At 46.2% G+C, this 27869-nt stretch overlaps 3 protein-coding genes across 3 annotated transcripts in view; 1 reads left to right on the top strand and 2 right to left on the bottom strand.

Moving 5' to 3' along the window:
- Positions 1-1928: 1928 nt before the first annotated feature.
- On the bottom strand, positions 1929-3435 carry enpp6 (ectonucleotide pyrophosphatase/phosphodiesterase 6). The gene has a single exon (XM_070979773.1). The coding sequence runs from the start codon at positions 3433-3435 to the stop codon at positions 2086-2088; it is 1350 nt and encodes a 449-aa protein (XP_070835874.1). The 3' UTR covers positions 1929-2085.
- A 4704-nt stretch (positions 3436-8139) lies between these two features.
- pccb (propionyl-CoA carboxylase subunit beta) lies at positions 8140-13801 on the top strand. The gene is made up of 15 exons (XM_070978694.1): positions 8140-8415; positions 9280-9399; positions 9501-9569; positions 9653-9709; positions 9830-9943; positions 10123-10233; positions 10379-10487; positions 10734-10854; positions 10961-11042; positions 11141-11264; positions 11360-11467; positions 11900-12000; positions 12580-12678; positions 12774-12873; positions 12976-13801. The coding sequence occupies exons 1-15, from the start codon at positions 8170-8172 to the stop codon at positions 13095-13097; spliced, it is 1683 nt and encodes a 560-aa protein (XP_070834795.1). The 5' UTR covers positions 8140-8169; the 3' UTR covers positions 13098-13801.
- A 1105-nt stretch (positions 13802-14906) lies between these two features.
- stag1a (STAG1 cohesin complex component a) overlaps positions 14907-27869 on the bottom strand; it is a 42313-nt gene continuing 29350 nt past the window's right edge. Inside the window, exons 7-32 of the mRNA XM_070978693.1 lie at positions 26991-27195; positions 26529-26680; positions 26291-26364; positions 26016-26139; positions 25737-25835; positions 25534-25613; positions 25263-25370; positions 24963-25077; positions 24647-24764; positions 24307-24410; positions 23969-24061; positions 23171-23464; positions 22969-23039; positions 22684-22852; positions 21570-21662; positions 20319-20493; positions 20051-20190; positions 19495-19596; positions 19249-19397; positions 18806-18934; positions 18495-18697; positions 18249-18417; positions 17538-17654; positions 17315-17429; positions 17121-17201; positions 14907-16482 (exon numbers count right to left, since the gene is read on the bottom strand). Coding sequence (XP_070834794.1) covers positions 16459-16482; positions 17121-17201; positions 17315-17429; positions 17538-17654; positions 18249-18417; positions 18495-18697; positions 18806-18934; positions 19249-19397; positions 19495-19596; positions 20051-20190; positions 20319-20493; positions 21570-21662; positions 22684-22852; positions 22969-23039; positions 23171-23464; positions 23969-24061; positions 24307-24410; positions 24647-24764; positions 24963-25077; positions 25263-25370; positions 25534-25613; positions 25737-25835; positions 26016-26139; positions 26291-26364; positions 26529-26680; positions 26991-27195 — 3303 coding nt within the window. The 3' untranslated portion in view covers positions 14907-16458. The remainder of the gene's footprint in view (positions 16483-17120; positions 17202-17314; positions 17430-17537; positions 17655-18248; positions 18418-18494; positions 18698-18805; positions 18935-19248; positions 19398-19494; positions 19597-20050; positions 20191-20318; positions 20494-21569; positions 21663-22683; positions 22853-22968; positions 23040-23170; positions 23465-23968; positions 24062-24306; positions 24411-24646; positions 24765-24962; positions 25078-25262; positions 25371-25533; positions 25614-25736; positions 25836-26015; positions 26140-26290; positions 26365-26528; positions 26681-26990; positions 27196-27869) is intronic.

Below are 27869 nucleotides of genomic sequence, written 5' to 3'. Positions count from 1 at the left end.
GTCATCGGCCACGGGAGCTGATGAAGGCCCTGATGTGGCAAACATATCAGAAATTTTGCGCAACTGGCAGCGTTGGCTTGAAGAGCCAGGTTCTTCTTGTGTCGCAGTTTCTCTGCACCTCCTTTTCGTTTTCTCTCCATTTTCGAACATCCTAACAGATTACGTCACCGACGTAAAAGAGTGGAAGTGTTTCATGATATGATTGGGCGAGATGAGCCCCGTCACGTGTCAGTGAAGAGAATAACTTATGGGCCGCAGACCAGCGTGTGTCGAGGGCCGGTCGGTGGTTATGAACAAACTGTTGCGCTGACGTTTTTTTTTTTTTTTGCCGAGTGTGTTATGCCGGCTAGACCAAAGCGAAAGGGGTTGGTGTTTAATGATTTGATTGGGCCAGCCCAATGTCAATCGGGCCGCTGATCGACTGTCTGGTATTATGGTCTGGTCAGACCAATATTTAAAATAAAAAAAACTTCAGAAGAAGGTCCCCCTACAGATATCTGCACTTTGCGCACTTCAGGATGAGACACTCTGTTTAAGGACGCCTTATATCAATACATCATACCCGTATCTTCATCATCACCCCTGACAAATGTTTTTAAAACTATTGAAATTCTACACAGAACATACTGAACAGCACTGGTACCGGTCCGTGGGCCATTTGGTACCGGCCGCACAGAGAGAGACACACTAATGATGATAACAATAATTATAACAACAACAACCGGGATCCGACCCGGGACCTGACCCGGGACACACTAACAACAATAATATCAACAACCCGGGCTGGATCCGACCCGAGACACACACTGATGATGATAATAATGATGATAACAGCTGGGTCGAGTCAGCTTGAATTAAAGGCATGATCTGGGATCGGTATCTGACCCGACACACGCGCGCGCACACACAACAACAACAACAACAACAACAACAACAACAACAACAACAATAATAATAATGCAAGTCGGGATCCGACCCGGGACACACACTGATGATGATAATAATGATGATAACAGCTGGGTCGAGTTAGCTTGAATTAAAGGCATGAATCAGTTTTTCAGCAATGACCGGCCTGGTACCTACCCGGGTCCGACCCGGGACATTGCCGGACCGACCCGGAAATTACCCGGGTCGGTCCCGGCAATGTCCCGGGTCGGACCCGATAAAGTCCCGGGAAATTTCCGGGTCGGTCCCGGGTAAGTTCCGGGTTGGTCCGGGTAAATTCCAGGGAACAGACCCGGGTCCGACCCGGGACCAGACCCGGATCCGACCCGGACACGCACACACGAATAATATTACTACTACTGCTACTACTACTGCTACTACTACTACTAATAATAATAATAATGGTAACAACAACAACAACCTGAGAATGAGAGGATCATCTGTGTCTTTTGTATTACATCAACTGTGAATTTACCAAGGAAAAGGGATGCAAGTAAAGTCATCCCCTAAAGGACTCCTCCTATAACAAACAAGTGAAGGCATCCTCTGTGTGTGTGTGTGTGTGTGTGTGTGTGTGTGTGTGTGAGAGAGAGAGAGAGAGAGAGAGAGAGAGAGAGCACTTTTCACAAAATGTGTGTCATACAGGGTTTTACAGATCTAACACAAGGATAGCAATAGCTGAATAAAAACATCTGATCACAATAAGCATCTCAGTTATACTTATCCACCACACAGACTGACAGATTTTAAAAGAACCGCAGCATGGAAAAGAAAGAACAGTGTCTGAAAAGATTAGGTATGAAAACATATTCTATATGTATTTGTTCTTTACCAACTTAAAAATGATACCTTACATCATGATCCCTAATATATATTTCTGGCTTTTACGTATTTCAGAAGAAGGCAACATCAGCATCAGGATTCAGAATGGATTTTCTTTCTAAGGTGTTGTAGACATGTAGGATGGTCTTCTTCCTGGTCCATTTAGGAAGTTGGCATGAGGTCCTGGCACAATTTCAAGGTCTTTTAAGACTTCTTTTCCATTCCTTTCAAATACTTTAAGCTCTGCAGGATTCAGTGTTAAAACTCCTTCGGGCAGATCATTTTTAATGACCATTACATGCTGCAAACACTGAACTGTTAAATATTTGAGTCCCATAGTTTCAGCAGCGCTCCTAACAAAATCAAATAGCAGGTCCAGAGGGCTGTGGGCTGGAAGGGAGCATCGCAGCCATTCAGGAGGTACTCTACCCGAGTCCAGGACCCATTATTTGGCAAAGGCTCCACTCCCAACGTCCAGCACATCACATTATAGACATCTACTGCTTGAATTGGAGCCGCACGAACATTTCGCTTGAAGTCAGGTCCTGTTGCCAAGAAAAAACCTCTCATGTCGAGGAACTCATTGTCGTAACCATGCCAGCCATTTTGCCATGCTGAGGGCTCCCCAGAGTCATTTTTCCAGTATGGGAGTTTTGCCTTGTTCTCAGCGATAAACCAGCCTGGCTCAGCCACCAGCGTCAGGGGGGATACGAACTTCCCTCCTTTGAAATGGAAACGTTTAGGGATCTCTTGTCTGGCATAGACATGCATGTTAGGGACCTGGGACAACTCAGCATACACCTCTTTGTACTTGTTATCTTTGGGCCACACACTGACCACTGCTCCTCTGTCCATCATCTTAAAAATGTCTGACATGTTGATGTACTTGTCCAGCTCAATAACCTTCTCCATCCACTGGATCTTTGTCATACCATGGTCTGAAAAAAGTACAACGTTCAGCTGGTTCACCATGTTCTTCTCTTTGATTTTGCTGTTGAGTGTCTGCATGGCGAGATCCAGCTGCTGCACAGCTGATCTGACCTGATGAGAGTCTGGCCCAAAGTGATGGCCCTCAACATCTATTTTCTCATAATATATTGCTGCCATGCCAGCTTGTCCTGACCTCAGGACATTGAGGGCATTCACAATGGAGTCTGTGAGGTTTTTCTCAGATGGGTTATAGACATATTGCTCACAGAATGATGGACGGACACCCAGAATTTCCACCTCGCAGCCAGGCCAGTAGTACATAAAAACCTTCTTTCCCAGCTTCTGCAGGGTGACCCATAATGGCTCTGATCCATCCCACCAAAGAGGCAACCGGCTGTCAGGGTTGGTCCCGATCAGAAACTCCTTCTTGGAGGCTTCATCCCACATGTAGTTTCCAGTCATCTGATGAACATCGCAGTGACGGCCTGTCATTAAAGTGTAGTAATTAGGGTATGATAAACTCGGGAAGTCTGGAGTCATGTAGTCCACCTTCACCCCATTTCCCACAATCTCGCGAAATCCGGGGAGCATGTGCAGGTCATCCATGTAGTCATAACGGAACCCATCGATCAGGAAAATGAGCAACGGGCGGGCCGCGAGACATTGCTGGCCCGCTCCGAGCAGCAGCAGCAGCAGTAAGAGATGCAGGGGGCACGCAGGTTTCTGCCTCGGTGACATGGTAGTTGTGCCTCGTGCTTTGCTGCTGAGCAGACAGCGGTGACAGTGGCGGTCCTACAGGGAGGCATACAGAGAGAGAAAGAGAGGGATTTTTTATTTAAAATGCCACAAAGCGGATCACATCAACAACAAAAGTTACACAACCAATCCACCACTAAATTTTCCGACTCAAAACCAACAAAGAAAACCAACAAAACAAAAGAAAAATACAATCCAATATAAAAACCAGTCGTCCTTACAAGTTACTTTCTGTTGATATCAAATGTTACAGCCAAGCACGACCATCAACTCTCAAAAATTTAAAACCAGAGTCCTCAATGACCGAACACAGTACATCCTGCACCCCTGACAAGTTCTCAAAAATGTCAGCCTTATTTATCAGCCTGTAAAACTCGAACTCCACTCTGAGCCGAGCTGCCGGCATCCCAGTCAGCATCAGAACCACATCCTCAGTCCCCTCACCCCTCAGACGGGTTTTCCTTGTCTTCCAAATCACCAGCTTTGCCTGTCCTGAAATGACGTTAATAAGTGTGTGTACAGCTTTTTTCTTGACCGAGTAGCGTGGACCATAAATGAAAAGACAAAAAGAAAATTGTTCCCCCCAAACCCTGAAACCATATGTCTAACAGTCTGAAAAGCTCTGCCAACCTAGAACGCTGAATAAACAAATGAAAGACTGCTTCAGATTGAGAACTGTGTCAGGATTGAGGTGCACCAGATGCCTGTTTGTAGCTATGGCCCCATGTACAATCCTCCACTGGTGGTCACCCGTCCATTTATCCAGAGCCCATTTCCTGTCTCTTCTGCTGAAGCCTGTGACCATCTACACTGCCATGTGTGGATAACTTATTCTCCAAATCCCTGATTTCTGTCTCCAACCCCTGCATTACTCTTTTAACTGCAACTGTGGAATGACTGGTGTACTGCTGACAGAAAACACCTGTGTGCTTTTCCTACTTCCCACCACTGACTCAGAGACTCAAAATCTCCCTTCCTTGCCCTCCATATTACCCCAAAATCCTCACACTTCTAACAGAAATCACTGTCCTGAAGCAGATTAATGTTAAAATGCCAATATGAGCTGCATTTAGTGGTTGGTGAAACATGAATATCTAATGTGACTAGATGATGATCGGTAAAACTGTAGATGTGACTGTTCCAAAGCCTATTGCAGAAATTCCTTGTCATATAGAATCTATCTAACCTGGCTGCACTCATGTTCCCGCCCACCACTCTAACCCATCTGTACTGCCTAGCTCTGGGATGTTTAAGCCTCCATACATCCACAACATCTGACTCTAAAGTAATCTGGGACAACGTAGTGGATGATCTCAAGTGAGGTTCCTGTCCTATTCTGTCCAATGTGAACTCTGTGGTGCAATTCCAGTCTCCCCCCATCACTACACACAAATCCAGCCTATCTGAGCCCAGATTAGGAGCATAGATATTGAGGAAACAAAAATGAATGCCCTGTTCTTCTGCCCTGACAACCAAAGCCCTGCCTGTCACTATCTCTATGGTGGATATAACATTTATATCAAGCCCTGATGAAAAAAGAATGGCTGCACCCGCAGAGAAATTTGTGCCACGAGATAAAACATACTGGCCCTTCCACCACAGTCCCCCGTCTATCTCATTATCTTTATCACTGTACGTTTCCTGCAGGAAAACTACATCTAACCTCTTCTGTGAGAGCATTTCAGAGATAACTGCCCTCCTCTGCTGATCCCTCCCCCCATTAATATTCAAACTGCCCATCCTCACCCTATGCATCCCAGAGAGAGAGAGAGAGAGAGAGAGAGAGAGAGAGAGAGAGAGAGAGAGAGAGAGAGAGAGAGAGAGAGCAAACAGGTAGAGAAACCAGCAACAGGAGAAAACCCCAGTGCAGCAACTTCATCATGTTTTACTTATTAAGTTTTAATCTTCCTGAAGCTCTTTTCGGGTTGAGGCTCTTTCTCAAGTTTGTCACATGAAATGTTTTTTTCCTCTTCCAGTAAATCCACACCCACTATCTTTATAAACTTCCCTGCATCTGGAAAAAAGTCAGATACCTTAACAGACTTTCCAAATGACCCATCGAGGTGTGTACAGATCTCCACCCAGAGAGTCTGCAGCAGAGGCGCGGTCAGAAACATCCTCCATCTCCTCCTCCTCATCATCACCAGCAGCCCCCCCCATCACACGCTGCTGCAGACTGGGTTGGGTCAGACCCTGCCTCCTGACCTCTCTCACTGCTCTCCTCACTTCCTCCACTCACTGGCTTTCATCCCGCTACTGACCCCTCCTCTGCACCTTCCTCTCCCCTAGCTGTCCCAACCTCTCCTGCCTCGGTGTCGGACTCGATCGCCGCGGCGTCACCCCCGCGGGGAGCAGAATCACCGGGCAGAGCAGCGCTCCTCCGCCGGCCCGGAGTTACCGACGGCCGTCTCAGAGCGCTCTTCAGTCCGCCTGTGAGGACAGGCCATCCGCTTGTGCCCCACATTCAAAACACTTCATGCTCCCAGTGCTCGCATACACCATGCAGTGTCCCTCCCCGTGTTTTACTCTGAAGGAAACGTCCAGCGACTGTGACTGACAGTTCAGAAACATAAACATCTGTCTCCTGAAAGACTGCACATGCTTCAGTTTCTCACTCTTACAGCCCAGGCCCACAGTCCGAAAACCACTCGCCAGTTTCCCAAAACGCTGCAACTCTTTCCCCAAAACCTCGTTGGAAATAAACGGGTGAACACCTGACACTGTGAACCGGGTGGACGGCGCCGCGAGCGTGGAAACCTGCAGGTAAACACCGTTAACGGTAAAACCGCTAGCTATCAGATCCGCCACCAATCCCTCCTCTTTCAAAAGATAAACAAACAAACAAAAACAAAAAACAAAACAAAATAAAACAAAACAAAACAAAACAAAACAAAAAAAAAGACCACACCTTTGTTAATCCTCGAGGCGTAGGACAGGTTAGGACAGGTTAGCGTGTCCCCCACAGCCGGCAGAACCGTCTCTTATAGAGCCAGCTTCTTCTTGTCTCGCAGTTTCTCTGCACCTCCTTTTCGTTTTCTCTCCTCTCTTTTCGAAGATCCTAACAGATTACGTTACCGACGTAAAGAGTGGAAGTGTTTCACGGGCGAGATGAGCCCGTCAAGAATAATTTATGGGCCGCAAACCAGCGTGTGTCGAGGGCCGGTCGGTGGTTATGAACAAACTTTTTTTTAGCACGTGGGTCCACCGGGAAAATGTCCGCTATGCCAGATAGTCAGTCCGTCCCTGTGAAGGGGACGCAGGAAACCGGGGTCTCCGCGTCCACTGGCACGTTATGATGAGAGCGTCCTGTCAGAAGAAGTGCAGGGCGCACTTCCCCGCCTTGCAGTCCCCTGTCCCCGGCAGACAGATCCTGGAGGACTTCAGAAGAAGGTCCCCTTACAGATATCTGCACTTTGCGCACTTGAGGGTGAGACACTCTGTTTAAGGACGCCTTATATCAATACATCATACCCGTATCTTCATCATCACCCCTGACAAATGTTTTTAAAACTGTTGAAATTTTACACAGAACATACTGAACAGCACTGGTACCGGTCCGTGGGCCATTTGGTACCGGCCGCACAGAGAGACACACACTAATGATGATAACAATAATTATAACAACAACAACAACCGGGATCCGACCCGGGATCTGACCCGGGACCTGACCCGGGACACACACTGATGATAATAATAATGATGATAAGAGCTGGGTCGAGTCAGCTTGAATTAAAGGCATGATCTGGGATCGGGATCTGACCCGACACACACACACACACACACACACACACACACACACACACACACACACACACACACACACACACACACACACCAATAATAATAATAATAATAATAATAATAATAATTATGTGTCCCGGATCCGACCCGGGACACACACTGATGATAATAATGATGATGATGATAACAGCTGGGTCGAGTCAGCTTGAATTAAAGGCATGAATGAGTTTTTCAGCATCCAACCCGAAATCCGACCCGGTACTTACCCGGGTCGGTTCCAGCAATGTCCCGGGAAATTTCCCGGTCGGTCCCGAGTAAATTCCCGCTGACTTTTTTTTTTTTTTTGCCAACTGCATTATGCCGGCTAGACCAAAGCGAAAGGGGTTGGTGTTTAACGATGTGATTGGGCAGCCCAATGTCAATCGGCCGCTGATCGACTGTCTAGTATTATGGGCTGGTCAGAGACCAATATTTAAAATAAAGAAGTGGCCGACTATCCGCCCAAATAGCACGTCGGCCCACCGGGAAATTGCCCGCTATGCCAGATGGTCTATCCGTCCCTGGTCTCTACAATTGAAAAAGTACTGCCAAAGTAATTTAATGCATAGCATGATAAAAAAAAAAAAAAAAAAAAAATCTTTGCCTTGTGTTTAACCTGTCTGGCAGCCCTTACCCAGGATCCCAGGACAGATCACCTTGCGATAGTCCCATGGAAAATAGCGAAAGAGGTCCTAATATTCGAGCAGGATGTTCCTGACAAGCAAAACTCAGGGCAAAGAGATCCTCTGCAATAACTTTCCAGGTTACAGGCCACGATGAACACAGGAAAACCTGACACCCTGCAGGTCCCGCCCATCCGCCCTTGCTACAAAATTCCTCTTCCTTATTGGCTGTGAGAATTCGCCCCCTATTCGCTATTGGCTCAAATCTCTCTCTTTCATTTCCGCCCGCTGTCTGCAGAGAACACGCAGAGCAATGATGGCGGCGCTCAGTGTGGCCCGAAGCAGCTGCGGGCTGTTAAACGGGTTGAGGGCATCTTTCAGGAGTTTAGCGCCTGTGAAAAATGGCGCAGTCGCCGCTGCAGTGCCGCAGACTAACCTTGCACGGGACTGTCGCTGGTACTGTGTCAGCCACCTGTCCGTCAAGGAGAGGATTGACAAGAAACGGAAGGCGGCGCTCGTCGGGGGAGGTCAGAAGAGAATAGATGCTCAACACAAAAGGGTAAAGTTAGCCAACATTAACTTTCTGTCTTTTTATGCTAACTTGCTTTTACGATAGCAGGTGTCCGTAACGTGAAGCTTTAAATACACAGACAGCTTACTCCAGCAGTTGTGTAAAACGTCTGGCTCGAGAGCTCTAAATCATTGCTGTTGAAGTGTTTATTTTTCCTCCTCACACACTTTTAAGTGACCTTTAAATCCAACTTTCTGACCCCGGCGAGGGTTAGCTGTTACTCGGTAACCAATCTTGCCGAGCTCCAGTGCCCTTGGGAAAGATGCAAATCCCGCCCACTCCAGGAAGAAGGTTTAGTTGGCAGGTTTAATGTTGATAATCCAAAAAATATTCCCACAGGCACACATTTCCACTGTCCAGCGTGTCTGACGCTAACGCTTTCCATACTGTGACATATTACAGTGTGATCGTGATGTTTATGGGCTTAAGTTAATTTAACAGCTGATGTTTCTCTGTCTTGCTCAGTGAAATCCACGCATAGTCAGTGCACTATAGAAGCAGGTGATAAAACTATGTAGACATACGTAATTTGGTATATGATATAAAAATATATATGGCGATGTCATCAGATTTGCAGGGAAATGGTGGAGAAATAATTTCAGGTTATAAACAGAACACAGTACTATTTTTGGTTAATCCAGCAAATTAAATAACTGGAAAAACTCATTAAAAAAGTGATAATGGTGCACAACGTTGGTGACCAAATGCAACCAGAGATATTAAAAGGTCAGCATCCACACGGTTGATAAATTTGTGCTGCGTCATGGTTTGTATCTGCATAACACACAAACACAGTGTTCTTTCATGTGTTTCTCTCTTGAACGTGTGGTATCTTCCTGTTATGGGTTGCAGGGTAAGCTGACAGCAAGGGAGCGAGTGGAGCTCCTGCTGGACCCCGACTCCTTTGTGGAGACGGACATGTTCGTGGAGCATCGCTGCTCCGACTTTGGCATGGAGCAGGATAGTAACAAGGTAAGAGGTCGCTCATCTCAGCGACGTCGTGCTTCAGAAAGCGCTCCCGCGTCTGGGGTTTCAAATGTTTATGGTCGTATCTTTGTTTCTGGTTGCCGTAGTTCCCGGGTGACAGCGTCGTGACAGGTCGAGGCAGGATCAGTGGCCGGCTGGTTTATGTTTTCAGTCAGGTACGATGTGTGATGATGCTGTAAGAATCCATCATGGTGTCAGTACGCGGCAGCCTGTGTCATACTCTGTGTGTTTCTCTCAGGACTTCACAGTGTTTGGTGGCAGTCTGTCTGGAGCTCACGCACAGAAGATCTGCAAGGTAAACAAATCTGAGATACTGACACTGACTCTGTGACCGTGTTTGTCACCGATGAGAGTATTACTTCTTCCTGTGTGATCTCAGACTTTCCACACGCTCATCTAAACGTTCTGTGCTCAGATTATGGACCAGGCCATGACGGTCGGAGCTCCCGTCATCGGGCTGAATGACTCTGGAGGAGCTCGGATCCAGGAAGGAGTGGAGTCTCTGGCTGGATATGCAGATATATTCCTGGTTTGTACAGAGCCTCTGCACATCGCCACTGAAATCATAATATCAAAATCCTACTCTTGGAGCTGTGAGCGGGTGGCTCGCACTGAAGGCACCTCACAATGATTGTGTTTAATGTTGGCAGGAAGGGTGTAACGACACCATAGATTAAAAAGTAAAAACAAAACCTCCTCCTTTTCCAGAGGAATGTGTTGGCTTCAGGAGTCATCCCTCAGATCTCCCTCATCATGGGTCCCTGTGCAGGAGGAGCTGTGTACTCCCCCGCCCTGACAGACTTCACCTTCATGGTGAAGGTAAGGAGCTGCACAGATACAGCACTTCATTTCATTTGTGCCACAGAGAAGCCATCAGCTGCCACAGAGTTAGCATTCAGCTAATTTTAGCTAATTGTGGACACGAGCATGCACACATCTTAGCCTGACATCTGTGCGTGTTTAGGACACGTCATACCTGTTCATCACAGGACCCGACGTCGTGAAGTCTGTCACCAACGAAGACGTGACTCAAGAGGAGCTCGGTGGAGCCAAAACTCACACCACCGTGTCTGGTGAGTTAGTTTGAGTCTAAAAGCTTTTCACGCCTTCGCTTCCAAACTCAATCTCAGGCTGCTGGAAATGTTAGTAGCCAGTGGCTCTGTCGCATCCCAGTGGCTACATTTCTCAAACTGTGAGCGTGTGAGAGATGATCCAGGATTACTGGTCACATCAACATCAACAGTGCGCAACAACTCAAAGAGACTCAAGCTGAAAGATTGTCTTCATGGTCTAAAAAGCGTCTCCTGTCCTGCCCTCAGGAGTGGCTCATCACGCGTTTGAGAATGACGTCGAAGCCTTGCTCAAAATGCGAGAGTTCTTCAACTTCCTGCCGCTAAGCAATCAGGATCCCTCCCCCATCAGGGAGTGCCACGACCCCAGGTGACCAATCACCTTTACCTCCACTTTACAGAACAGCCAATCACCTCTTCATTCACCTCAATCATCTGTTTTTACTCCAATGTCTGATATCACGTTCTCTTTCCAGCGATCGTCTGGTGCCGTCATTGGACACCATCGTCCCGTTTGAGTCCACCAAAGCCTACGACATGCTGGACATCATTCATGCAGTACGTGCGCACACACACACACTCGCACACACTAATATGAGCAGCATCATCATTTAATTTCTGCAAGTAGTGAAGCTTTCCTTTCATTGTGTCTTCAGATAGCGGATGAGAGGGACTTCTTTGAGATCATGCCCAACTACGCCAAAAACATTGTGGTGGGGTTTGCCCGCATGAACGGGCGCACTGTAGGCATCGTGGGTAACCAGCCCAAAGTGGCCTCTGGTAAGTAAGAAGAGATAAAATACCAGAACCATTTGTGGATTAATAATCTCCTCTGGTGTGTCTTTAGTCTCCTTCATTTCTGTCTCATTCATCAGGTTGTCTGGACATCAACTCCTCAGTGAAGGGAGCTCGCTTTGTACGCTTCTGTGATGCTTTCAATATTCCCATCATCACCTTTGTGGATGTGCCGGGCTTCCTGCCAGGTATGCTTTGAAAGTCTCCCTGTGCACACACACTTGTAATTTATATTTCAGTCATGTTTGGACGTTGACCTTCGATTCTCCAGTGAATCTACCAGCTGCTGTTAATAATACAGGGAGCAGAATGTTTTTATCTTCCTGTTGAGGCTTGTGTACAGATGGAACAATCCACCTGCACAAAAAGCTGGAAATATTTGCCAGCCAGCTCAGGGAACGTAAATAAGAAGCTCACACTTACAGTAAATACATACTATAGTAGCATGTTTTCAGTCTGGAGTAAGACAGATGGCTAATCTGGCCACATTATGACCTAACACACATGGCAAAAACTGGACTAATTTACATGTAAGGAGAAGTTTTCCTTGCATTAAGATGTCATGTCTGTCACTTCACATCATACCCATTACTCATAAGTGCTGTGATGGTGGTCAACAGGCACCGCTCAGGAGTACGGAGGCATCATCCGACATGGAGCCAAACTGCTGTATGCGTTTGCAGAGGCCACCGTCCCGAAAATCACCATCATCACCAGAAAGGTGTGTGTGAACAAAAAGATGAGGCTGATCTGGGACCAGTTTAAACAGTGGTGGGGTACCAGTCAGGTGCTGCTCACCTTGTCACAGAATTGTTCATATGCAGATTTAGACCACCTTCCTGATGTTAGAATAAACCGAGCTCAGTGAACTCAACACTTCCTGCAGCTGCTTCACAGTAAAAGTCATGATACTGTAAATCTCTGTAGCTGCACTCGCTGCATGCAAAGAAGTATTGCTTTGATCTAAACAGGTGTGCAGGGTTAGAGAAGTAATGTTATAGTGTAAGTAAAAAACGAATGGGTAAGAAGTCAGAATAATGTTGTACACTGTACATAGATATGAGACGTGACACACTTGTGTGTTCATACGTGTGTGTGCCCATGTATTACTCATGTTGTGGGGACATAAATCTGTTTGCACAGTCACATTGTGGGGACAAAATGCAGATCCCCACAACGTAAATCCTTAAATGTTAGGGTGGCAAGTAGTGGTTATGGTTGTGGTAAGTCTCCAGGAAATGAATAAGTCTATGTAATGTCCCCACAAGTGATGAAAGCCTAACGTGTGTGTGTGTTCCAGGCTTATGGAGGAGCCTACGACGTGATGAGCTCCAAACACTTGAGAGGAGATGTGAACTACGCCTGGCCCACAGCTGAGGTCGCCGTCATGGGTGCTAAGGTACAAACGCACTATTTATTTTTCAGTTTGTCTCTCTCTGTCCGTCCTTTTTGATTTGACGGTGTGTTGATCTGTTTGTCTTCCTGCTGTCTCAGGGCGCTGTGCAGATCATCTTCAGAGGAAAGGAGAACCAGGCCGAGGCCGAGGCGGAGTACGTGGAGAAGTTCGCCAACCCTTTCCCAGCTGCTGTCAGAGGTGAACTCTCGCTTCTCGCTGTCATCCACACACGAGCTTAAACAAATGCAAACAGTATCGACGCATTAGACGCCGTCTCACCGGCCAAACGCTTATTTTCAGGTTTTGTGGACGACATCATCGAGCCGGCGACCACTCGCAAGAAGATCTGCAGCGATCTGGAGGTGCTGGCCAGCAAGAAGCAGGTCAACCCCTGGAAGAAACACGCCAACATTCCTCTGTGAAGCGAGCCATTTCCGCATCAGCGCCATCTGAAGGCACTCGCTGTGGGATTCTCCTGACGCTGACGTCACGCTCAGATGGACTGCGGTGGTACGCCGTGACGGCAGTGCGTGTAGCTTTACATCCTTACCACTGACATGCAACATGTGAACAGGAAAATCCCACACACATTTTACCTGAACAGTGCACTACAGCTGTCACACACACACACACACACATTTAATGTCATCACCGCGTCAGCGGCGGCCATATTGGTCGCTGTTGTCAGTACAATTTAATATTTTGAGAACAAGACTGCGTCTGAAAGGGCAGATTACGTATCGGCGCTGAAAAGACGGGCGACTGTCAACATGATGGTTTTAGTGGAAAGTGTTGTCACGTGAGCTTCCAAAGTTGTTCTGTATGTGGTTCTGAAGGGTTCTGGTTTGTGTTGTAGTTTGCGCTTTCAGACACACTCCCTGTATTTGACGAGAAAAAAAAAAAAATCACCCTGACATCCTGGAGCTGTGCCTTTCTCTGTCCGGCAGGCTCTGCTCTGCCGTTTGTAAAATAAATCATGGACTCAAAACATGCCTTTTGTTTACTTTTAGCAATGCAGTCGTTTCTATTTGTAGACAATTTAATGTTTTTCAAAAGACATGACAAATATCTATATGGATGTAATCCCTGTAGCATTGGTTTTAAATGAATAAACTGACATGGATTGAAATAAGGGAGTGTTTTATCCACTGTGTGTGAGTGTGAGAGAGAAATCAAGGTGCAACCCTGATTGCAGAAAAGCTGAGATACTAAACAATGTGATCATCAGTATTTTTTTTTCTTTTTACCTACACACATTTGTTTTTACCTCATCAACATCACTGATTTTTTGTAAATATCTGCTTCTTCTGAATTTGATTGAAATTGATTTGAACACGTTTCAAACAAGTTGGGACAGGAGCAACTAAAGCTGGGAAAACAGCTGGGAGGTTGTGTAAAACATAATAATGCCAATAATTATGTATTCATTTTTTAATTAATTTTGCAAATATCTGCTTATTCTGAATCTGACGCAGCAACATGTAGACGGGGGAAGTTGTGGAATGCTCCAGAAACACCTGTTTGGAACATTCCACAGGTAAACAGGTCGATCGGTAACAGGTGACAGTATCATGAATGGATAAAGCGTATTAATACATGAGCTCAGGAACGCTTCAGGAAACTTGTTGGTAAACACAGTTTGTTTCCAACTTTTTTGGAATCGTGGTTATATAACTGAAACTGAACTTAGACATTCACAAACAATTAAGACCATTTCCTTGTTTTGTTTCAGTTCAGCTGTAAAGTTTCTGATCTTACAGGAAAATAAAGTTTGGCATCAGGTGCTCCTGAGATGGGTGAAGGATACTCGTGTGATTAATTTGCTTCATTTCCTCCATCTCAACTCAGATGAATCTACAGGCTAATGTATGCTGTAATACTGACTTTATTACATTTGAAAAAACGTTAACTCAGCGTTCACTGACCTGCTTGTTCCGGAGCTTTCGACCTCATCACATGGTCCTCACCAGCCAGGCTGCTGTCGAACGTTTGAACATTTTAACAGTCAACACAGACGAGAAGAATTACAGGAGCTGAAAGTCATGCAAAGTTTGAACACCTGAAGTTTCATCACTGCTGATGAAGATGACGTGAAACCCCTGAAAGCTCCAGAACGAGCGAGAAACTCACCCTCGAGACGAGAAATCAACTGTCGAGCTCAACAAAGTTACATTCTGCGGTGAAAATGCAGCTGTTTTAACGTGAAACAAAGTCACACACGCAAACGCTGCTCCATAAATCGATTACAGATTTTATTTTATTAAAAAGAATTTAGGTTCACAGAAAAAAACCAAAAAAAAAAAACCAAAACAGGCTTTTTAGAGCATTTTAAGGGCGACTGATGTCAACTGCACTGCAGAAAAGATCCAATTGTCTCTGATATTTACAGGAGGACTGCAAGCCAGCCGAGGGAAAACGATTGATCAACAGACGAAGGTGGGTGAACGACGATATGGCCGGAAACATTCGAAACACATTCAAACAAACCTGTCAGACAGAGACCATCACTGCACTGGATATGATAACAACAAATCTTGAACCAACACTCGAGGCATGTGTCCGAAACTCAACGTGACCTGACCTGTTAAATGAACAAACCTAACAGATAATCTGCCGTAACACTGAACTGTGGAACGATTACAATCAGACCGTACGGCGCTTAAAAAGCTGCGATCCCACAGCGACGATCCGAGCCGACCGTTAGATATGAGTCACAGGTGTCGGGGGAGGGGCCGGAGTATACCGCAAGGATGTAGGCCACAATTTGGCAACAAACAAGATACATATTCAAGAAAAAACTGTACAAACATCAGACAAAAACAAAAACACACTTGATTTAAAACTTTAGTACTAAAGCTACAGAGTTCAAAATATGTTTACTGTCTTTTTTTTAAAACCTTTAACTTCAAAAAGCCGTTATTCGAGGGCGGGTGTGTGCAGAACATGTCCGAAATCTGAGAGGGTGGGGGCTTCTGTCCAAGGGGAGGGGGGGGTTGTGTGGCTTCCCCGTCAAATGACAACACTCGCTTTGCTTTGACGTCACACACAGACAGTTACATCACTTCCTCCAGGTCGGTCTGCTGCTGCCGACCTCGGCGGCGTGCGTGTACTCCACTGTCATCATCACCACCAACACTTTACACACACATCACACACCAGCACCACCGCACACAAGGACTCGGATGAGAGAGGAGGGGAGGGGGGAGTCGGTGGGTGGTAACAAGAGCAAAGATATAGAACATTTAGTATTGAGATCCTCTCTATGTTGGATTTAACCAGACGGATTGAAGTGCGACACCAAAAGAAGGGGGTGGGGTGGGGGGGGCTGTACAGAGTGTCACGCTGCTCTGTGCTGCCGATCGGGAGCAAACGACTGTACATCCGTGTACCGGGGGACCGTAAAAACTGTGAGTACTCATCGGCCGGCAGCGCCATCAGAGCTAACAAGCTAAACCAACAGGCTGAAGAGGAGGAAGAGGAGGAGGAAGATCAGGAGCGTGACGGAGCTCTTGGATAATCCGAACAAGACTCTGGAGAATATTCTGGATCGTCGGCTTCGCGCTTCCAGGTGAGATCCAGCCGAGGCGGGATTCATCAGCAGCTCCGCTTGACAAACGTCCCTCCATCACGTCTCACAGAAAGAGAAAAGTACTTCAACAATGTTTTTTTCTTCTTCTTAAGAGTCTGATTGGCAGGTTATGAGGGTGTGACATCCCACCCCTCCCCCACGTGTGTTTACTCCTGATAAGGATCCTGAGCTCAGGATCTTCGCCTTTTCCCGGATCAGAACATGGGCATGCTGAAACCCTGGAACACCGGAGAGGAGAGCGACTGTTAAGGCAAGAAAATCTCCAGCTGCAACCCTGCAGGAGCCAGCGCACTCGCTATCTGCCAAGGCGTCTTCTATGGTCACCACAAGGGGGCGCCAGAGCCGACTTCAAAGTTCCAATCTACGTAGGGTGGCTTTAAAATCTTATGTGAATAAGTCTAGTTGTAGTTTGAGATACTGATTTATACAAAGGGCTGCAACTAGCTATCGATGATGATTACATTGTACATTAACCTTCGGATCATTTTGTGCAGAAGAAAAAAAAAGAAAAAAAAAAAACTTTATCGTGCGCACAAGATACTAAAACGTCCGCTTGGGATACAGTGATTTCCCACGCTCGATTTAGTATCTTGTGCGCACGATATAGTTTTTTTTTCTTCCTTTGTGGCACTTTAGGGGCTCCGTATTTTCCCAATTAATCGTTTGGTCAGAAAATAATGAAACTAACTCGTATTTGTGTTGTTTAAAGATTGAACGTGTTTTAAAGAAACACATTTCAGAGGCTGGAAGCTGAGATTTTTTACTTTTCACTTAAAAAACATGCAAAACAGCCACAGATTAATTTAGTTAACTAATCAATTAACTGACTAATCGGTTCAGTTCTGTTTTTACATACCGACTCGTCCTCAATCATCGCTGCAGAGTCAAAGAAGTCCGGTCTTAATTCCGCTCTTTCACGTCTGTTCCTCGATGGCGGCTGGAAGGACAAACGCCAAAATTCAGACATTTCATTACTGACTTCAGAAAATGAATCCTGACGTATCCTCACGTCTTTCTGTGGAACTTCACAAAACAAACGACTTTGCTCACCAGGTCGATCACCATAGTGTCTTCAAACTCCTCGTTCATGTCCTCCAGCTGGCCCCGCGATGACATCATCACATCCTCGAAGATGGGCTCCGCGTCATCCTCCATCAACCCACGCCTAACGGGAAAGAGCGAGACAAACAACACAATCAGTAAAGCTGCAGTGTGTCCGTCTGTGTGTCCTCTTCCTTCTTATGAGCTCTTCCTTCCTCTCCAACCCGCTTACACAGTCTGCCGGACGCCCTGATTGCTGCGTGACTTGATGTAGTTCATGCCCGTCCGGTCCTTTCTGTTCACCTCCTCCATCTTCTGCTGGCCGAGCCACGACATCTGCATCTGAGGACTGAGGACAGAAAGACGGAGTTGAGTTCAACATGTGTTCGTAAGCCAATAGAAGACGGTGACTGAGACTAATCTTGTCTGTCTTTTACCAATGGTGGAAAGTAACTAAGTATCATTTACTCAAGTACAGTACTTGAAAACAATTTTGAGGTACTTGTAATTTAGTATTTCCAGTTCATGCTACTTTCTTCTTCAACACTACAGCTCAGAAGGAAATATTGCACTTTTTACTCCATTTCATTAATTGAATACCTTTAGTAACGTTGCAGACTATATGATGTATTATTATCAGTTAAGACTTATTGATCATCAGGGGAAATTCAGCAGCTACTCAAAGTACATAAAGTACTTTAAAGGAGCTCCACATTCCAGCTTCAATACTACAGTGATGTTCACATTAATGCATCACTTTGGGTACTTGTAAGTATATTTTGATGGTAGTACTTTGGTGCTAGCGAGTGAAAACTTGAATGCAGGACTATGCAGGAATACAGAAAGAGTATTTTTACTCTGAAGTAAAAGATTGGAGCTCTTCTTCCACCACTGTCGCTCTTTGACGGATGAAAATCAGCTTTCCTGATGTGGATACACTCACTTGTGTACGTAGTCGTTCTCTGATCCGGGTTCTGAGTCCGGGTCTGGCATGTGTTCTGCTGGTCTGTTCTCTCTGAGGACTGTGGAGGTGAGCTGAGGAGTCTGCAGCGCCCCCGGTGTTTGAAGAGTGTCATTACGCATCATCCACGAGCCCTCGACGCTACTCTCCTCTGAAAACGAACACATGGAAAGTTCAGTTCTGTCCCACATAACCCGAGTCTCGCTCATCTCTGCGTCGTCTCCTCACCCTCGATGCGTTTCTTGTGTAGCGGCGGTCGCCCCTTCTTGCTGCGGACCGAGCCAGTCTTGCTGCTGGAGCCCGACGTGACGGACATGTGGTCCTCGTCTCCTCCCGTCAGCAGGCTGTTCCTGTAGGAGATGAGCGGCAACCACACGTCCTCCCGACGCTCCGACATTGACTCTGACATGAACTTCTCCAGGTACGAGTGGCTGAGGGGACATACGGCATTTTGGCATAAATTCATTGATTCTGAAATGACATTATGAAAGCTTTAGGTGACAGACTTCGGTGGAAAAAAGCTGGAATGGAGTACTTACACTGTCTTTTTGTCTTGGCGGATTAGCTTGGAGGAAAATTCGCTCAGAACCTCCAGGAAGGCCAGGTTGATGGGAGGAAACTCTGGTCCTCGAGGATTCTGGTACTTAAATGCAAACTCTATTCCATCCCTGATAGGAAACGAGACAGAGGGAGAAACAGAGAAGTGAGGAAAGACAATTAAATAAAAAGACACGAATGAAAAAAACTATTAACTTCTTGGACTTCGATAGAAGAAAATATCTGTTTACTTAAAATCTAAAAATGTCCACTTTCATCTCCAGCATCCCGTGTCCAGACTCAAATCAGCATCATTCAGATAGAGCTGCAGACTCTCTAAATCCTCATGGCTTTCAAACTCGCCTTAACCTCAGCTTAAGCTTCCTTAACTTACAGCTCTGAGTCCAGTCTAGCGCCCCCCCTTAGAGAACACTCATAGTCTTACTTGTGCAGCGTGGCAACAGCCTCTCTGGTCTTGATCTGATCCAGGCCAAAGGTGAGGGCGAAGCGGCGGGCCAGCTCCTTGATGCCGCTGACGTGAGACGACGTTCGGTCCAGGTTGGGCCCCTGGTCCTGCAGCAGCTCGTTGAACAGCTGCAACACACACAAGGAAAAGTGTTTGTGAGGAAAGCGCTCTCTCTTTTTATTTCTGACATGCAATACTCAGGAAAACATGAGTTCAGTGGCTCACCTGCTGCAGACTGAGGATGAGGGTCTTTGCACAGAGGATCTTGTCCGTCTGTCTGGTTTTACTGAGAGTCTCCTTGATGATGTCGCCATAATCATTGTAGTACTGCGGCAGAGAAACAAAACAATTAAAAACAAGCAAGAAGACACAGTTTAGCACAATATGCATTCATAAAATCACAGAAACTTAAGCTACTTTTTTGTTTGTTTAAAAGGGAAAAAACATCTACATCTTTCAAAGCTCCTTGTGTTTACAATCTTTTCGCCCATCAAGCAGTTATTTCCTTCTCTATTGTATCATCATTGTACTTATCCACTTATTGTCAGTTCACTTCTCTGCCTCATCTTACTGACAATTACCAAGATGTGTGACACCCTGAAGAAGTCTCATTTTCTTATGTAACAAGCACAAACTTCAGGAAATCAAAGCTACTGTGGTGAGAAATTGCTGCAGAATTTGTTATGCAATCTAAACTCAGGAATAAAGAGAACTGCATTTCTTCAATCAGATTCACTATTTTAAATCATGTCACTGTGTCAGGTGCAGAAGCCGCAGCCACCTTCATGTAGTGTTTGAAGATGTCAGCGGCAGCGGGCATGTCTACGATGTCGTAGATGATGAGCTTGCAGAAAGCCGCGAGCAGATTCCTCCTCTTGTGGAGAGCCTCGATCTTGTTGGCTTCGTCCTCCTCGTCTCCCTCTGCAGACAGACAGAGAGGCATTAAGGGGAGGCGTTTTGTTGATATTTCAAACTAACTTCAAGCTTATCTCATCCTTGTGTTATTCCTAAAACAACAAGCATGGACCCCACACAGGGCGGCCTCTCACCCATGCTCTGACTCTCGTCGTCCTGGTCGATGAAGACGTGGTCCAGGACGAAGTTGAGCAGCTCGTTCTGCAGAGTGCTGTCCGGGTTAAAGACCAGCGGCTGCAGGCCTTCCCTGCCGCCGGAGATCAGCTGGTGACTGAAGATCATCAGCAGGTCGCAGAGAAGCATGAACGCCTGAGTGAGGGGCACAAACGAAGAGCTAAGATTTATATTTTTCCAGTATCTCCAGGAGGGCTGCACGGTGGCGCAGCAGGTAGCCAACAAGGTTGGCGGTTCGATTCCCGGGTCGAGCCTTTCTGTGTGAAGTTTGCATGTTCTTCCCGTGCACGCGTGGGTTCTCTCCGGGCACTCCGGCTTCCTCCCACAGACCAAAAACATGCTCTAGGTTACTTCTCAGGTGAAGGGCTTGTTGCATAGGTCTAAATGTCTAAAAAAATAACAAGCCTCCTTCAAAAACACCAAGGCACACTGTAGAGCTTGTGTGAAGTTAAAATGCCTTTATTTTACATGGCAAAACTGGTCCAAAAGAGTTAAAAAAAAAAAAAAGACCAACGCGTATCGACCAACATAGGTCTTCATCAGGGTCAGACTGGGGTAACTTGCACACCTATGCTGTGTTACACTAATGAGTTGAGTAGGTGGGAAGTTCCCTGTCAGAACACACACCCAGTATATCCAGACCTATGTTGGTCGATACACGTTGGTCTTTTTTTTTTTAACTCTTTTGGACCAGTTTTGCCATGTAAAATAAAGGCATTTTAACTTCACACAAGCTCTACAGTGTGCCTTGGTGTTTTTGAAGGAGGCTTGTTATTTTTTGATTTTTTACTGAGACATTTAGACCTATGCAACAAGCCCTTCACCTGAGAAGTAAGTGCAAAGTACCTGAAGTATCCAAAGAGCACCTGTGTTGCAATCAACAAGAAGACCCAGCAGCGCGTCCACTCTGTTGTCTTCATGCTCTAGGTTAATTGGTGACTGTAAAATTGTCCTCAGGTGTGAGTGTGAGTGTGAATGGTTGTGTGTTTGTGCCCTGCGATCGACTGGCGACCGGTCCAGGGTGTACCCCGCCTCTCGCCCGTTGACGGCTGGGATAGGCTCCAGCACCCCCCGCAACCCCGAAAGGGATACGCGGTATAGAAAATGGATGGATGGATGGATAATCTCCAGGATGAAATGAAATCCCCAGAAACTGTTTCATCACTCCAGCACATCACACGCTGAGGCGCGTGTCAGGTGTGTGTTCTTACCTGTTCTTTGACTGGTGTGTTGACGTTGGACAGACACTGCTGACACACAGCCAGGAAAGACTTCACGACTCTCCTGAGAGCCACCAGGTCATCCTGCACACACACACACACACACACACACACACACACACAGACAGACAGTCAGACTTTAGCCACACTTTAACAGAAATCGATATTAAACAGCAGCATCAATCAGGCTAAACGTCTCGACCCAGCTAACTGCTCCAATGAAGTAATCGAACTTTAATGATTTCAATAAATCATCGGCTTGCTCCGCTGAGGCAGAGGAGTCGATACGCTCTGTGTTGCCGTGGTGGAGTCTGTCAAAGGCTCACAGAGCACAGCCAGACGCGGCAGACCAATCAGCTAATGAAGATCAAGTTTTTTTTATTCGTGACACTCTGCCAGTCCGGGTCACTAATGCACTTATAATGCAGCAAACAGTATGTGTTGTAACTACAGGTGTCGACTGCATTTTATAGTTATATTGGCTTCTTGTTTCAAAACTGGACTCACTCACTCTGCAGGATCATAAATTCAAGCTTTAATCGCTTTAAAGGGTTTAAAATTTATCAGCAATAAATTTGACATCATTTAAGTCCTTTTCTTTTAGCGAAAGTCACGAGCCAGTTCCAGCTTCTCATTATGAATATTTGTTAATTCTTTAAGGCTTAAACTTTAAAATTATTGACCAAATCTGCAGCTGCAGCTAATAGTGAAGAATTAATGACATATAATTGGAGTACATGGGAAGTCATTATCCTGCATTAGCTGCTGTTGGTCAGAGTGCAGAACTATTGAACTTGAGCTAAAAAGACTGTCCTTCAGCTGTCCTGTAGGCTATTTCCCAGCAACAGAATAGAGGTGAAACTGTCTTGGAGGTTCGGGCATCAGTCCACCACATAATAACAGCCTTAGGATCTGATGCCTCTGTGCTGTGTTTAAGTGTTAAAATGAGATTGGGACCGAGGGTAAAGGCCCTAAATCAGGGGTGCAGAAATACAGATAAGCTCCTGTCCCCCTGCAGTCTTATCTCTGAGCTGCTGATTGAGGATAAACCTGGGATCTGTGAGCCTGTGGTGTTAAAGCTCTGTAAGTGAGATGAGTGCAGCACCTTGCTGGGAGCTCCCTCTGTGATCTTGACCAGCTGCCACAGGATGGAGTAGTGGGAGCACTGTAGGGCCTGGACGGCTATCTGCTCCGGCATGGAGCCCTGCTCGATGCCCGCCTTCAGCAGCCGGTAGCAGTTCCCAAATAAATCCCACCGCGTCAAGTCGTGAGCACTAAGGAGGGAAACAGTGGAGTGTAAGTCAGAGAGAAAAAGCTATTTCATGTTGGGCTTTAGGAAAATACTAATTATTAAATTAATGGAAAGTAAGAAGTGAAGAGAGAGTCTTACTTGTGGAAGGCTGTGAGTCTCTTCAGAGTAGATAAAACATTGTAGATATCGTCGTCATCGGCCTCCTCAGCCTGCAGAATAACAAACACCTGTCAGTGCACAAAGACTCTCTGCTACTCACTAAAACACACAGAATAAATAAGAGAAAACACTGACATGTAGCCCGTGTAAGAGAGATTTTTCCTGTCCTTTTCCCTCATACCTCCTGCAGCAGCTCCTCCACAGAGTGCGCGAAGCGGTCCGTCATCTCGTCGATGAGCTGTGAGCGGGCGATGTCCACGCGGTTCATGATGGTGTACTCCTCAGAGCAGAGGATGCTGTAGGTCTTGCTGCAGGCCTCCAGCACGTCTGTCTCGATGTGTTTCTCCACCACCAGCCGGATCTGCTTCAGCAGGGCGTCCAGGTGCTTCTCCATGCGCCCGGCGCTGTACACGTCCAGGTCAAAGTACTGAGGGATCTGCAGCAGGTTGGCTACTTTCTCTGAGTCTGCCTGGTACTGTGGAGGAAGGAGATGATCAGGGGGAGTATGATGAATAAATAAAGTGACAAGCAGACATAGAGAGGCAGAAAAGAGTCAGAGAGAGCCATTCAATCAACACCTGATACTGTGCAGTTTGACACTAAAAGGCTGTTTTCACGTTCATCTGCTGAAAGTGCAAAGTTTCTCTGTGTTCACTGAACATCCAGTTTTAAAGGGGCTGACCTACGAGTATGAAGCCAATGGTGCAATTTTAAAATTTTAACAAGATTATAGCCCTTTTTTCTGGAAACAACACAAGTACAGTGTTTTATATTGTCTTAAAACATGCCTGGAGGGGATCTTTAAGTATTTAGCAAGCACATTTGTCCAGTGTGGCGTACATTTAATAACACTTCCCATGACTACATAAGCGATCAATAACTTCGACAAACAGATCAGTCAGCCAGCCCAGTCGTTAATGAGTGTCACCAGCCTGTCTGTCGCCGGCCCTGTGCAGCCTGGCTTTCAGGACGGTCTTACCTTGGACAGGAGCATGGGCAGAGCCATGATGAAGTGCTCTGTCAGTTTGTTCTTATCGTCTATCTGGGTCTTCCTCTCCTTCGCTGTCAGCACCTGGACGTGCAGACACAAAACTTTAGGTCAAATGAAGCAGCGGGTGTAAAAAAGAGGCAGGAAAAGGGTCATAAAACCGCGGTTTTCTTTTGTTGGGTGGAGTATTTTGCCCTCTGAATGTGACCAACCAGGTATCTTCACCCGCTCTCTCATCTCATCAGTCTCACCTTCAACCCATCTCACGTACAATTCAAGGTGAAAGCTGAAAGAGCGTTGCCGGTGTCCAGTGTGTATACTTGACCTACCCGTTTGCCGGTGCCTCTGCCGACAGGTGGGTGTGCCTCTGCTGCCTGTCGGATGGTGCACACCATCAGCTCTATAAGAGCACTCTCCTGTCTGTCTGACAACACTGCAGAGACAGACAGACGGATTCAGGGCAAAGGAGAGAGAGACAGATAGAGAAGAGAGAAACACAACGGGGAGAGAAAGTCAGAGAAAGTCAGAAACACAAAAAGTTTCAAGGAAAAAGGTTTCATTGCATCATGTCTTCTGGCTGGTTTTTCGGCTGAGATGACGAGAGGTAGCCTTACACCATGTCATAGGCTTAAAGACTAAGAGAATAAAAACAATGTGTGTGAAACGCACCCTCCTCTCCCTGTACAGGCTCCTCCAGCAGAAGCTCAGTCATACACTCCCAGTCTTTCAGCAGCTCCTGAGAGCTTTCCCACAATGAGTCCACCAGGTAGGCTGCATGCTCATGGAGCTAAACACACAGAAAGAACCTTAGCGCATGATCAAGCTTTGCAGGCATGGTGTAAAAATTTGACACATGTCATTCAATTTACTGTGCCAGTAAAGTTAATTAATATTCCTTTCAACTGTCAACCAGGAAGGGATAATGAAGATCATCTTTTGCTCCTTTTATTCTCTTAGCAATGAAATGCACCAGTGTGAGCGTTACCTCGCTCTCCAGAAAGAAGAGCACCAGCATGCGGATGAGATTCCCGTTGGGACTGCTCCTGCCTCTGCGCTTAGCCAGCGCTTCTTCTGCCTGTGGGTCATGACGACTGAACAACCTGATGGACACAAGTAGAAAGTGGAAAAAGAGGAAAGATGGTGAGAGAAGATAAATCCAGAAACATTAGAAACTCAGCATTGAATGACAAATAAGATCCAATTAAAAGTACAGTTTGACATTATTTGAAGTCTCTAAGTCTTAACAGTTTCAGATAAACTGGGAGAAACCTCAGGATGAACTCACTTCCTGTGCAGAAACTCTCCAGCAGCGACGGCCACGGGTCGGTGGGCGGAGTAAACCAGGTGGTAGACGTTCTCGCAGTCCTCATTGGACAAGGCGTCTTCACTGCCCCTGTGGCGGATCATCAAAAGGAGTCACACTCAACACACAGACTCGAAAATCGATCTCAGCGCCTCCTCACGGTACGAGAATAAAAAATAATGATGAGAGTAACATGAAACTGAATGTATTAAACGCATAAAGGGATAAAGTGAAAAGCATGAATGTTGCTCACTGCAGGATGAGTGTGACCAGTCTGATGGCCTCCACAGCCACATCGTACTCCTTATCCAGTGTCATTGATACTATACGGTCCTGTCAAAACAGAGATCATGAACAGGGAAGGAGCTGGGATAAATAAGCAGAGCACAAAGCAGAAAACATGAAATCTCAGTGCTGCTGTTGAGTGCCTTCAATGTTCTTGTTTTCAGCTGTTACCTTGAAGCGGTTGGTGAAAAGCTCCAACTTGGGGAACAGCTCTCTGTTTGTGTACAGGTTCTGCAGAGCTTTCAGGCACTTCAGACGCACCTCTCCTTGCTGAAAAAGACGGAGAGAGAGAGAGAGAGACAGTTCAAAACCTCTCGAAGAAAAGTAGATCCTGACGGGCTCCACCATCCGACCCACTGAATCAGCTCAGCAGCTCTGCATCAAAGCATCAAGAAAGCATCAACCAAGTCTTGAAGGAATGTGAGAAAAAGAGTGTGACGGAGCTCTTACTCTGTCGTGTAGTGTCCAACCGACATATTTCAGGTAACTGTCGTTAAGAAAAGCATCGCTGTACATCTTCATCCACACCCCGATCTCCTCGATACAGATGGCTCGGATTTCAGCAATCGCATCCCTGGAAAAAAAAAGAGTACAATCACCATCATCATCATTCTTATTCAGACCACTGAGGCTCTGAACTGCTATGACAGACAACAACACACATCATGAATGTTTGTGGTCATCATTATTATTCAGGCTGCTGTTCAGCCTCATGACAACCGTACCTGTAGCGATGCACAAAGATTCCCTTGAAGATGGAGTTCATCATATTTTCTATTTCATCTTGGTTTTCTTGAAGCTGTAAAGAGAAAAAAAAACAAAGTTACAGACACGAGAGCCTGTGGACATTTTGATCTGCACAGCCAAAGTGTTCGTTCTGGCTATGCATGAAAATCTGCTTATACAGCTCTGGACTCAGCACTACACTTTGAGATCTGCCTTTAAATATCAAATCTGACCGACCTCCTTCCTCTTCTGTAGCAGCAGTTCCAGCTTCTCATTGGCTCGTTTGCCGGCTATCTTGTTCCTCTCTGCCTCGTACTGTCTCTGGGTGTTGTCCTGGTGAATGCTCAGGTTCAGCGCCACGTTCACCAGCGCTGTCATCAGCTTCATCGCTGCGCAGAGACACCAATGCACACAAGACAGAGTGATGAATACACACTGAAATGCTTCAGGCATTTCCTCATGGGAAATCTTCTACTATTAATCTTTCTTATTTTTAATATCTTTATTATCTGTAAAGACAAATGTTTTTAACAGGAGTGAACACATTTATATTTGCCGTCATTACCTGTAAGATGCACTACTGGCCAATTAGGAGGTGTGAGTATCTCATTTAATCACTGTTCAGCAACGTGTGTACAAATTAATGTCGTCTCGTAACTGTAATGATAAGAAGTGTTGGCCATCAAGCCGTGTCATTACCTGCTAGCGTGGACGTGTGTCTGAAGGCTCGCACTTGAGAGTCGGACAGCCCGGTGAGGAGGGAGATCACCGTGTCCATCATGTACTCGTCGTAGATGATGCTGTACTGACACTGGCGGATCAAAACGCTGATGAACTCGCAGAAGTTGTAGCGGAACTTCTTCCACATGGGCCCTGGCATGGTGAGAGGGTAATCCCCGCTGTCCTGTTGACACAAACATAGAGAGGCTTCGTTATCGGTTATCAGAGTCATCCGGTTCAAGCCTCTGTGCTCTGAAGGGATTTTGGGCAAGACAAACAATTTCCCTGCAGGCAGTGAAAGCAACAGACTGTCCCATCATTGACTCAGTGTAAGAGCTAAAGAAATATCGGCTCTCTTCTGCTCAGACAGCGGACAAACTCAGGATTATTCCTGCACACACTGTGCCATAGCTCGAGAATAGCAACGTATTTGCCCTGCTAATAAATACACCACATTCTTGCAACTAATTACACGACAAGCATGTCATTAATGTCAAACTATGCACCATCTTCATAACAATGTATAGACTCGTACAAATCATCACTTATGACCTACTAGGAGTGTGTGGCGGTGCATTTATCTGACTGCTGCCCTTTGCCTGTATTTCCTTATTTTCTTTTTGTTTTTGGGATGTTGCTGAGCTGCAACCTTTGGGCAGTGGGTGTGTAGCTCCAGCCAACAGCAAGCAGGTGAGATCAGGACTTTATAAAGAGGTAGCGACCAGGTGCTAGGTCGAAACGCCAAGCGGTCAAAGCTAGTTGCAAAATGAGAGTGGATCTCGGGTTGGCTTTCCTCTGCTGGCAAGGATGAGGATGAAGAGCCATGCAGAGCTGGCCTGTTTTCTGCTGAGCGGGTAG

Source organism: Chaetodon trifascialis, chromosome 14 (assembly GCF_039877785.1).
Source record: "Chaetodon trifascialis isolate fChaTrf1 chromosome 14, fChaTrf1.hap1, whole genome shotgun sequence".
NCBI classification, from domain to species: Eukaryota; Metazoa; Chordata; class Actinopteri; order Chaetodontiformes; family Chaetodontidae; genus Chaetodon; species Chaetodon trifascialis.
Note: the sequence above shows the minus strand (reverse complement) of the source record. Positions and strands in the feature narration are given on the sequence as shown.

Coding starts and splice junctions, on each gene's coding strand:
- enpp6 (XM_070979773.1), bottom strand. CDS start 3,435: ATGTCACCGAGGCAGAAACCTGCGTGCCCCCTGCATCTCTTACTGCTG.
- pccb (XM_070978694.1), top strand. CDS start 8,170: ATGATGGCGGCGCTCAGTGTGGCCCGAAGCAGCTGCGGGCTGTTAAAC. Junction 9,400..9,500: donor TGGAGCAGGATAGTAACAAG/GTAAGAGGTCGC, acceptor TGGTTGCCGTAG/TTCCCGGGTGACAGCGTCGT. Junction 9,570..9,652: donor TGGTTTATGTTTTCAGTCAG/GTACGATGTGTG, acceptor TGTTTCTCTCAG/GACTTCACAGTGTTTGGTGG.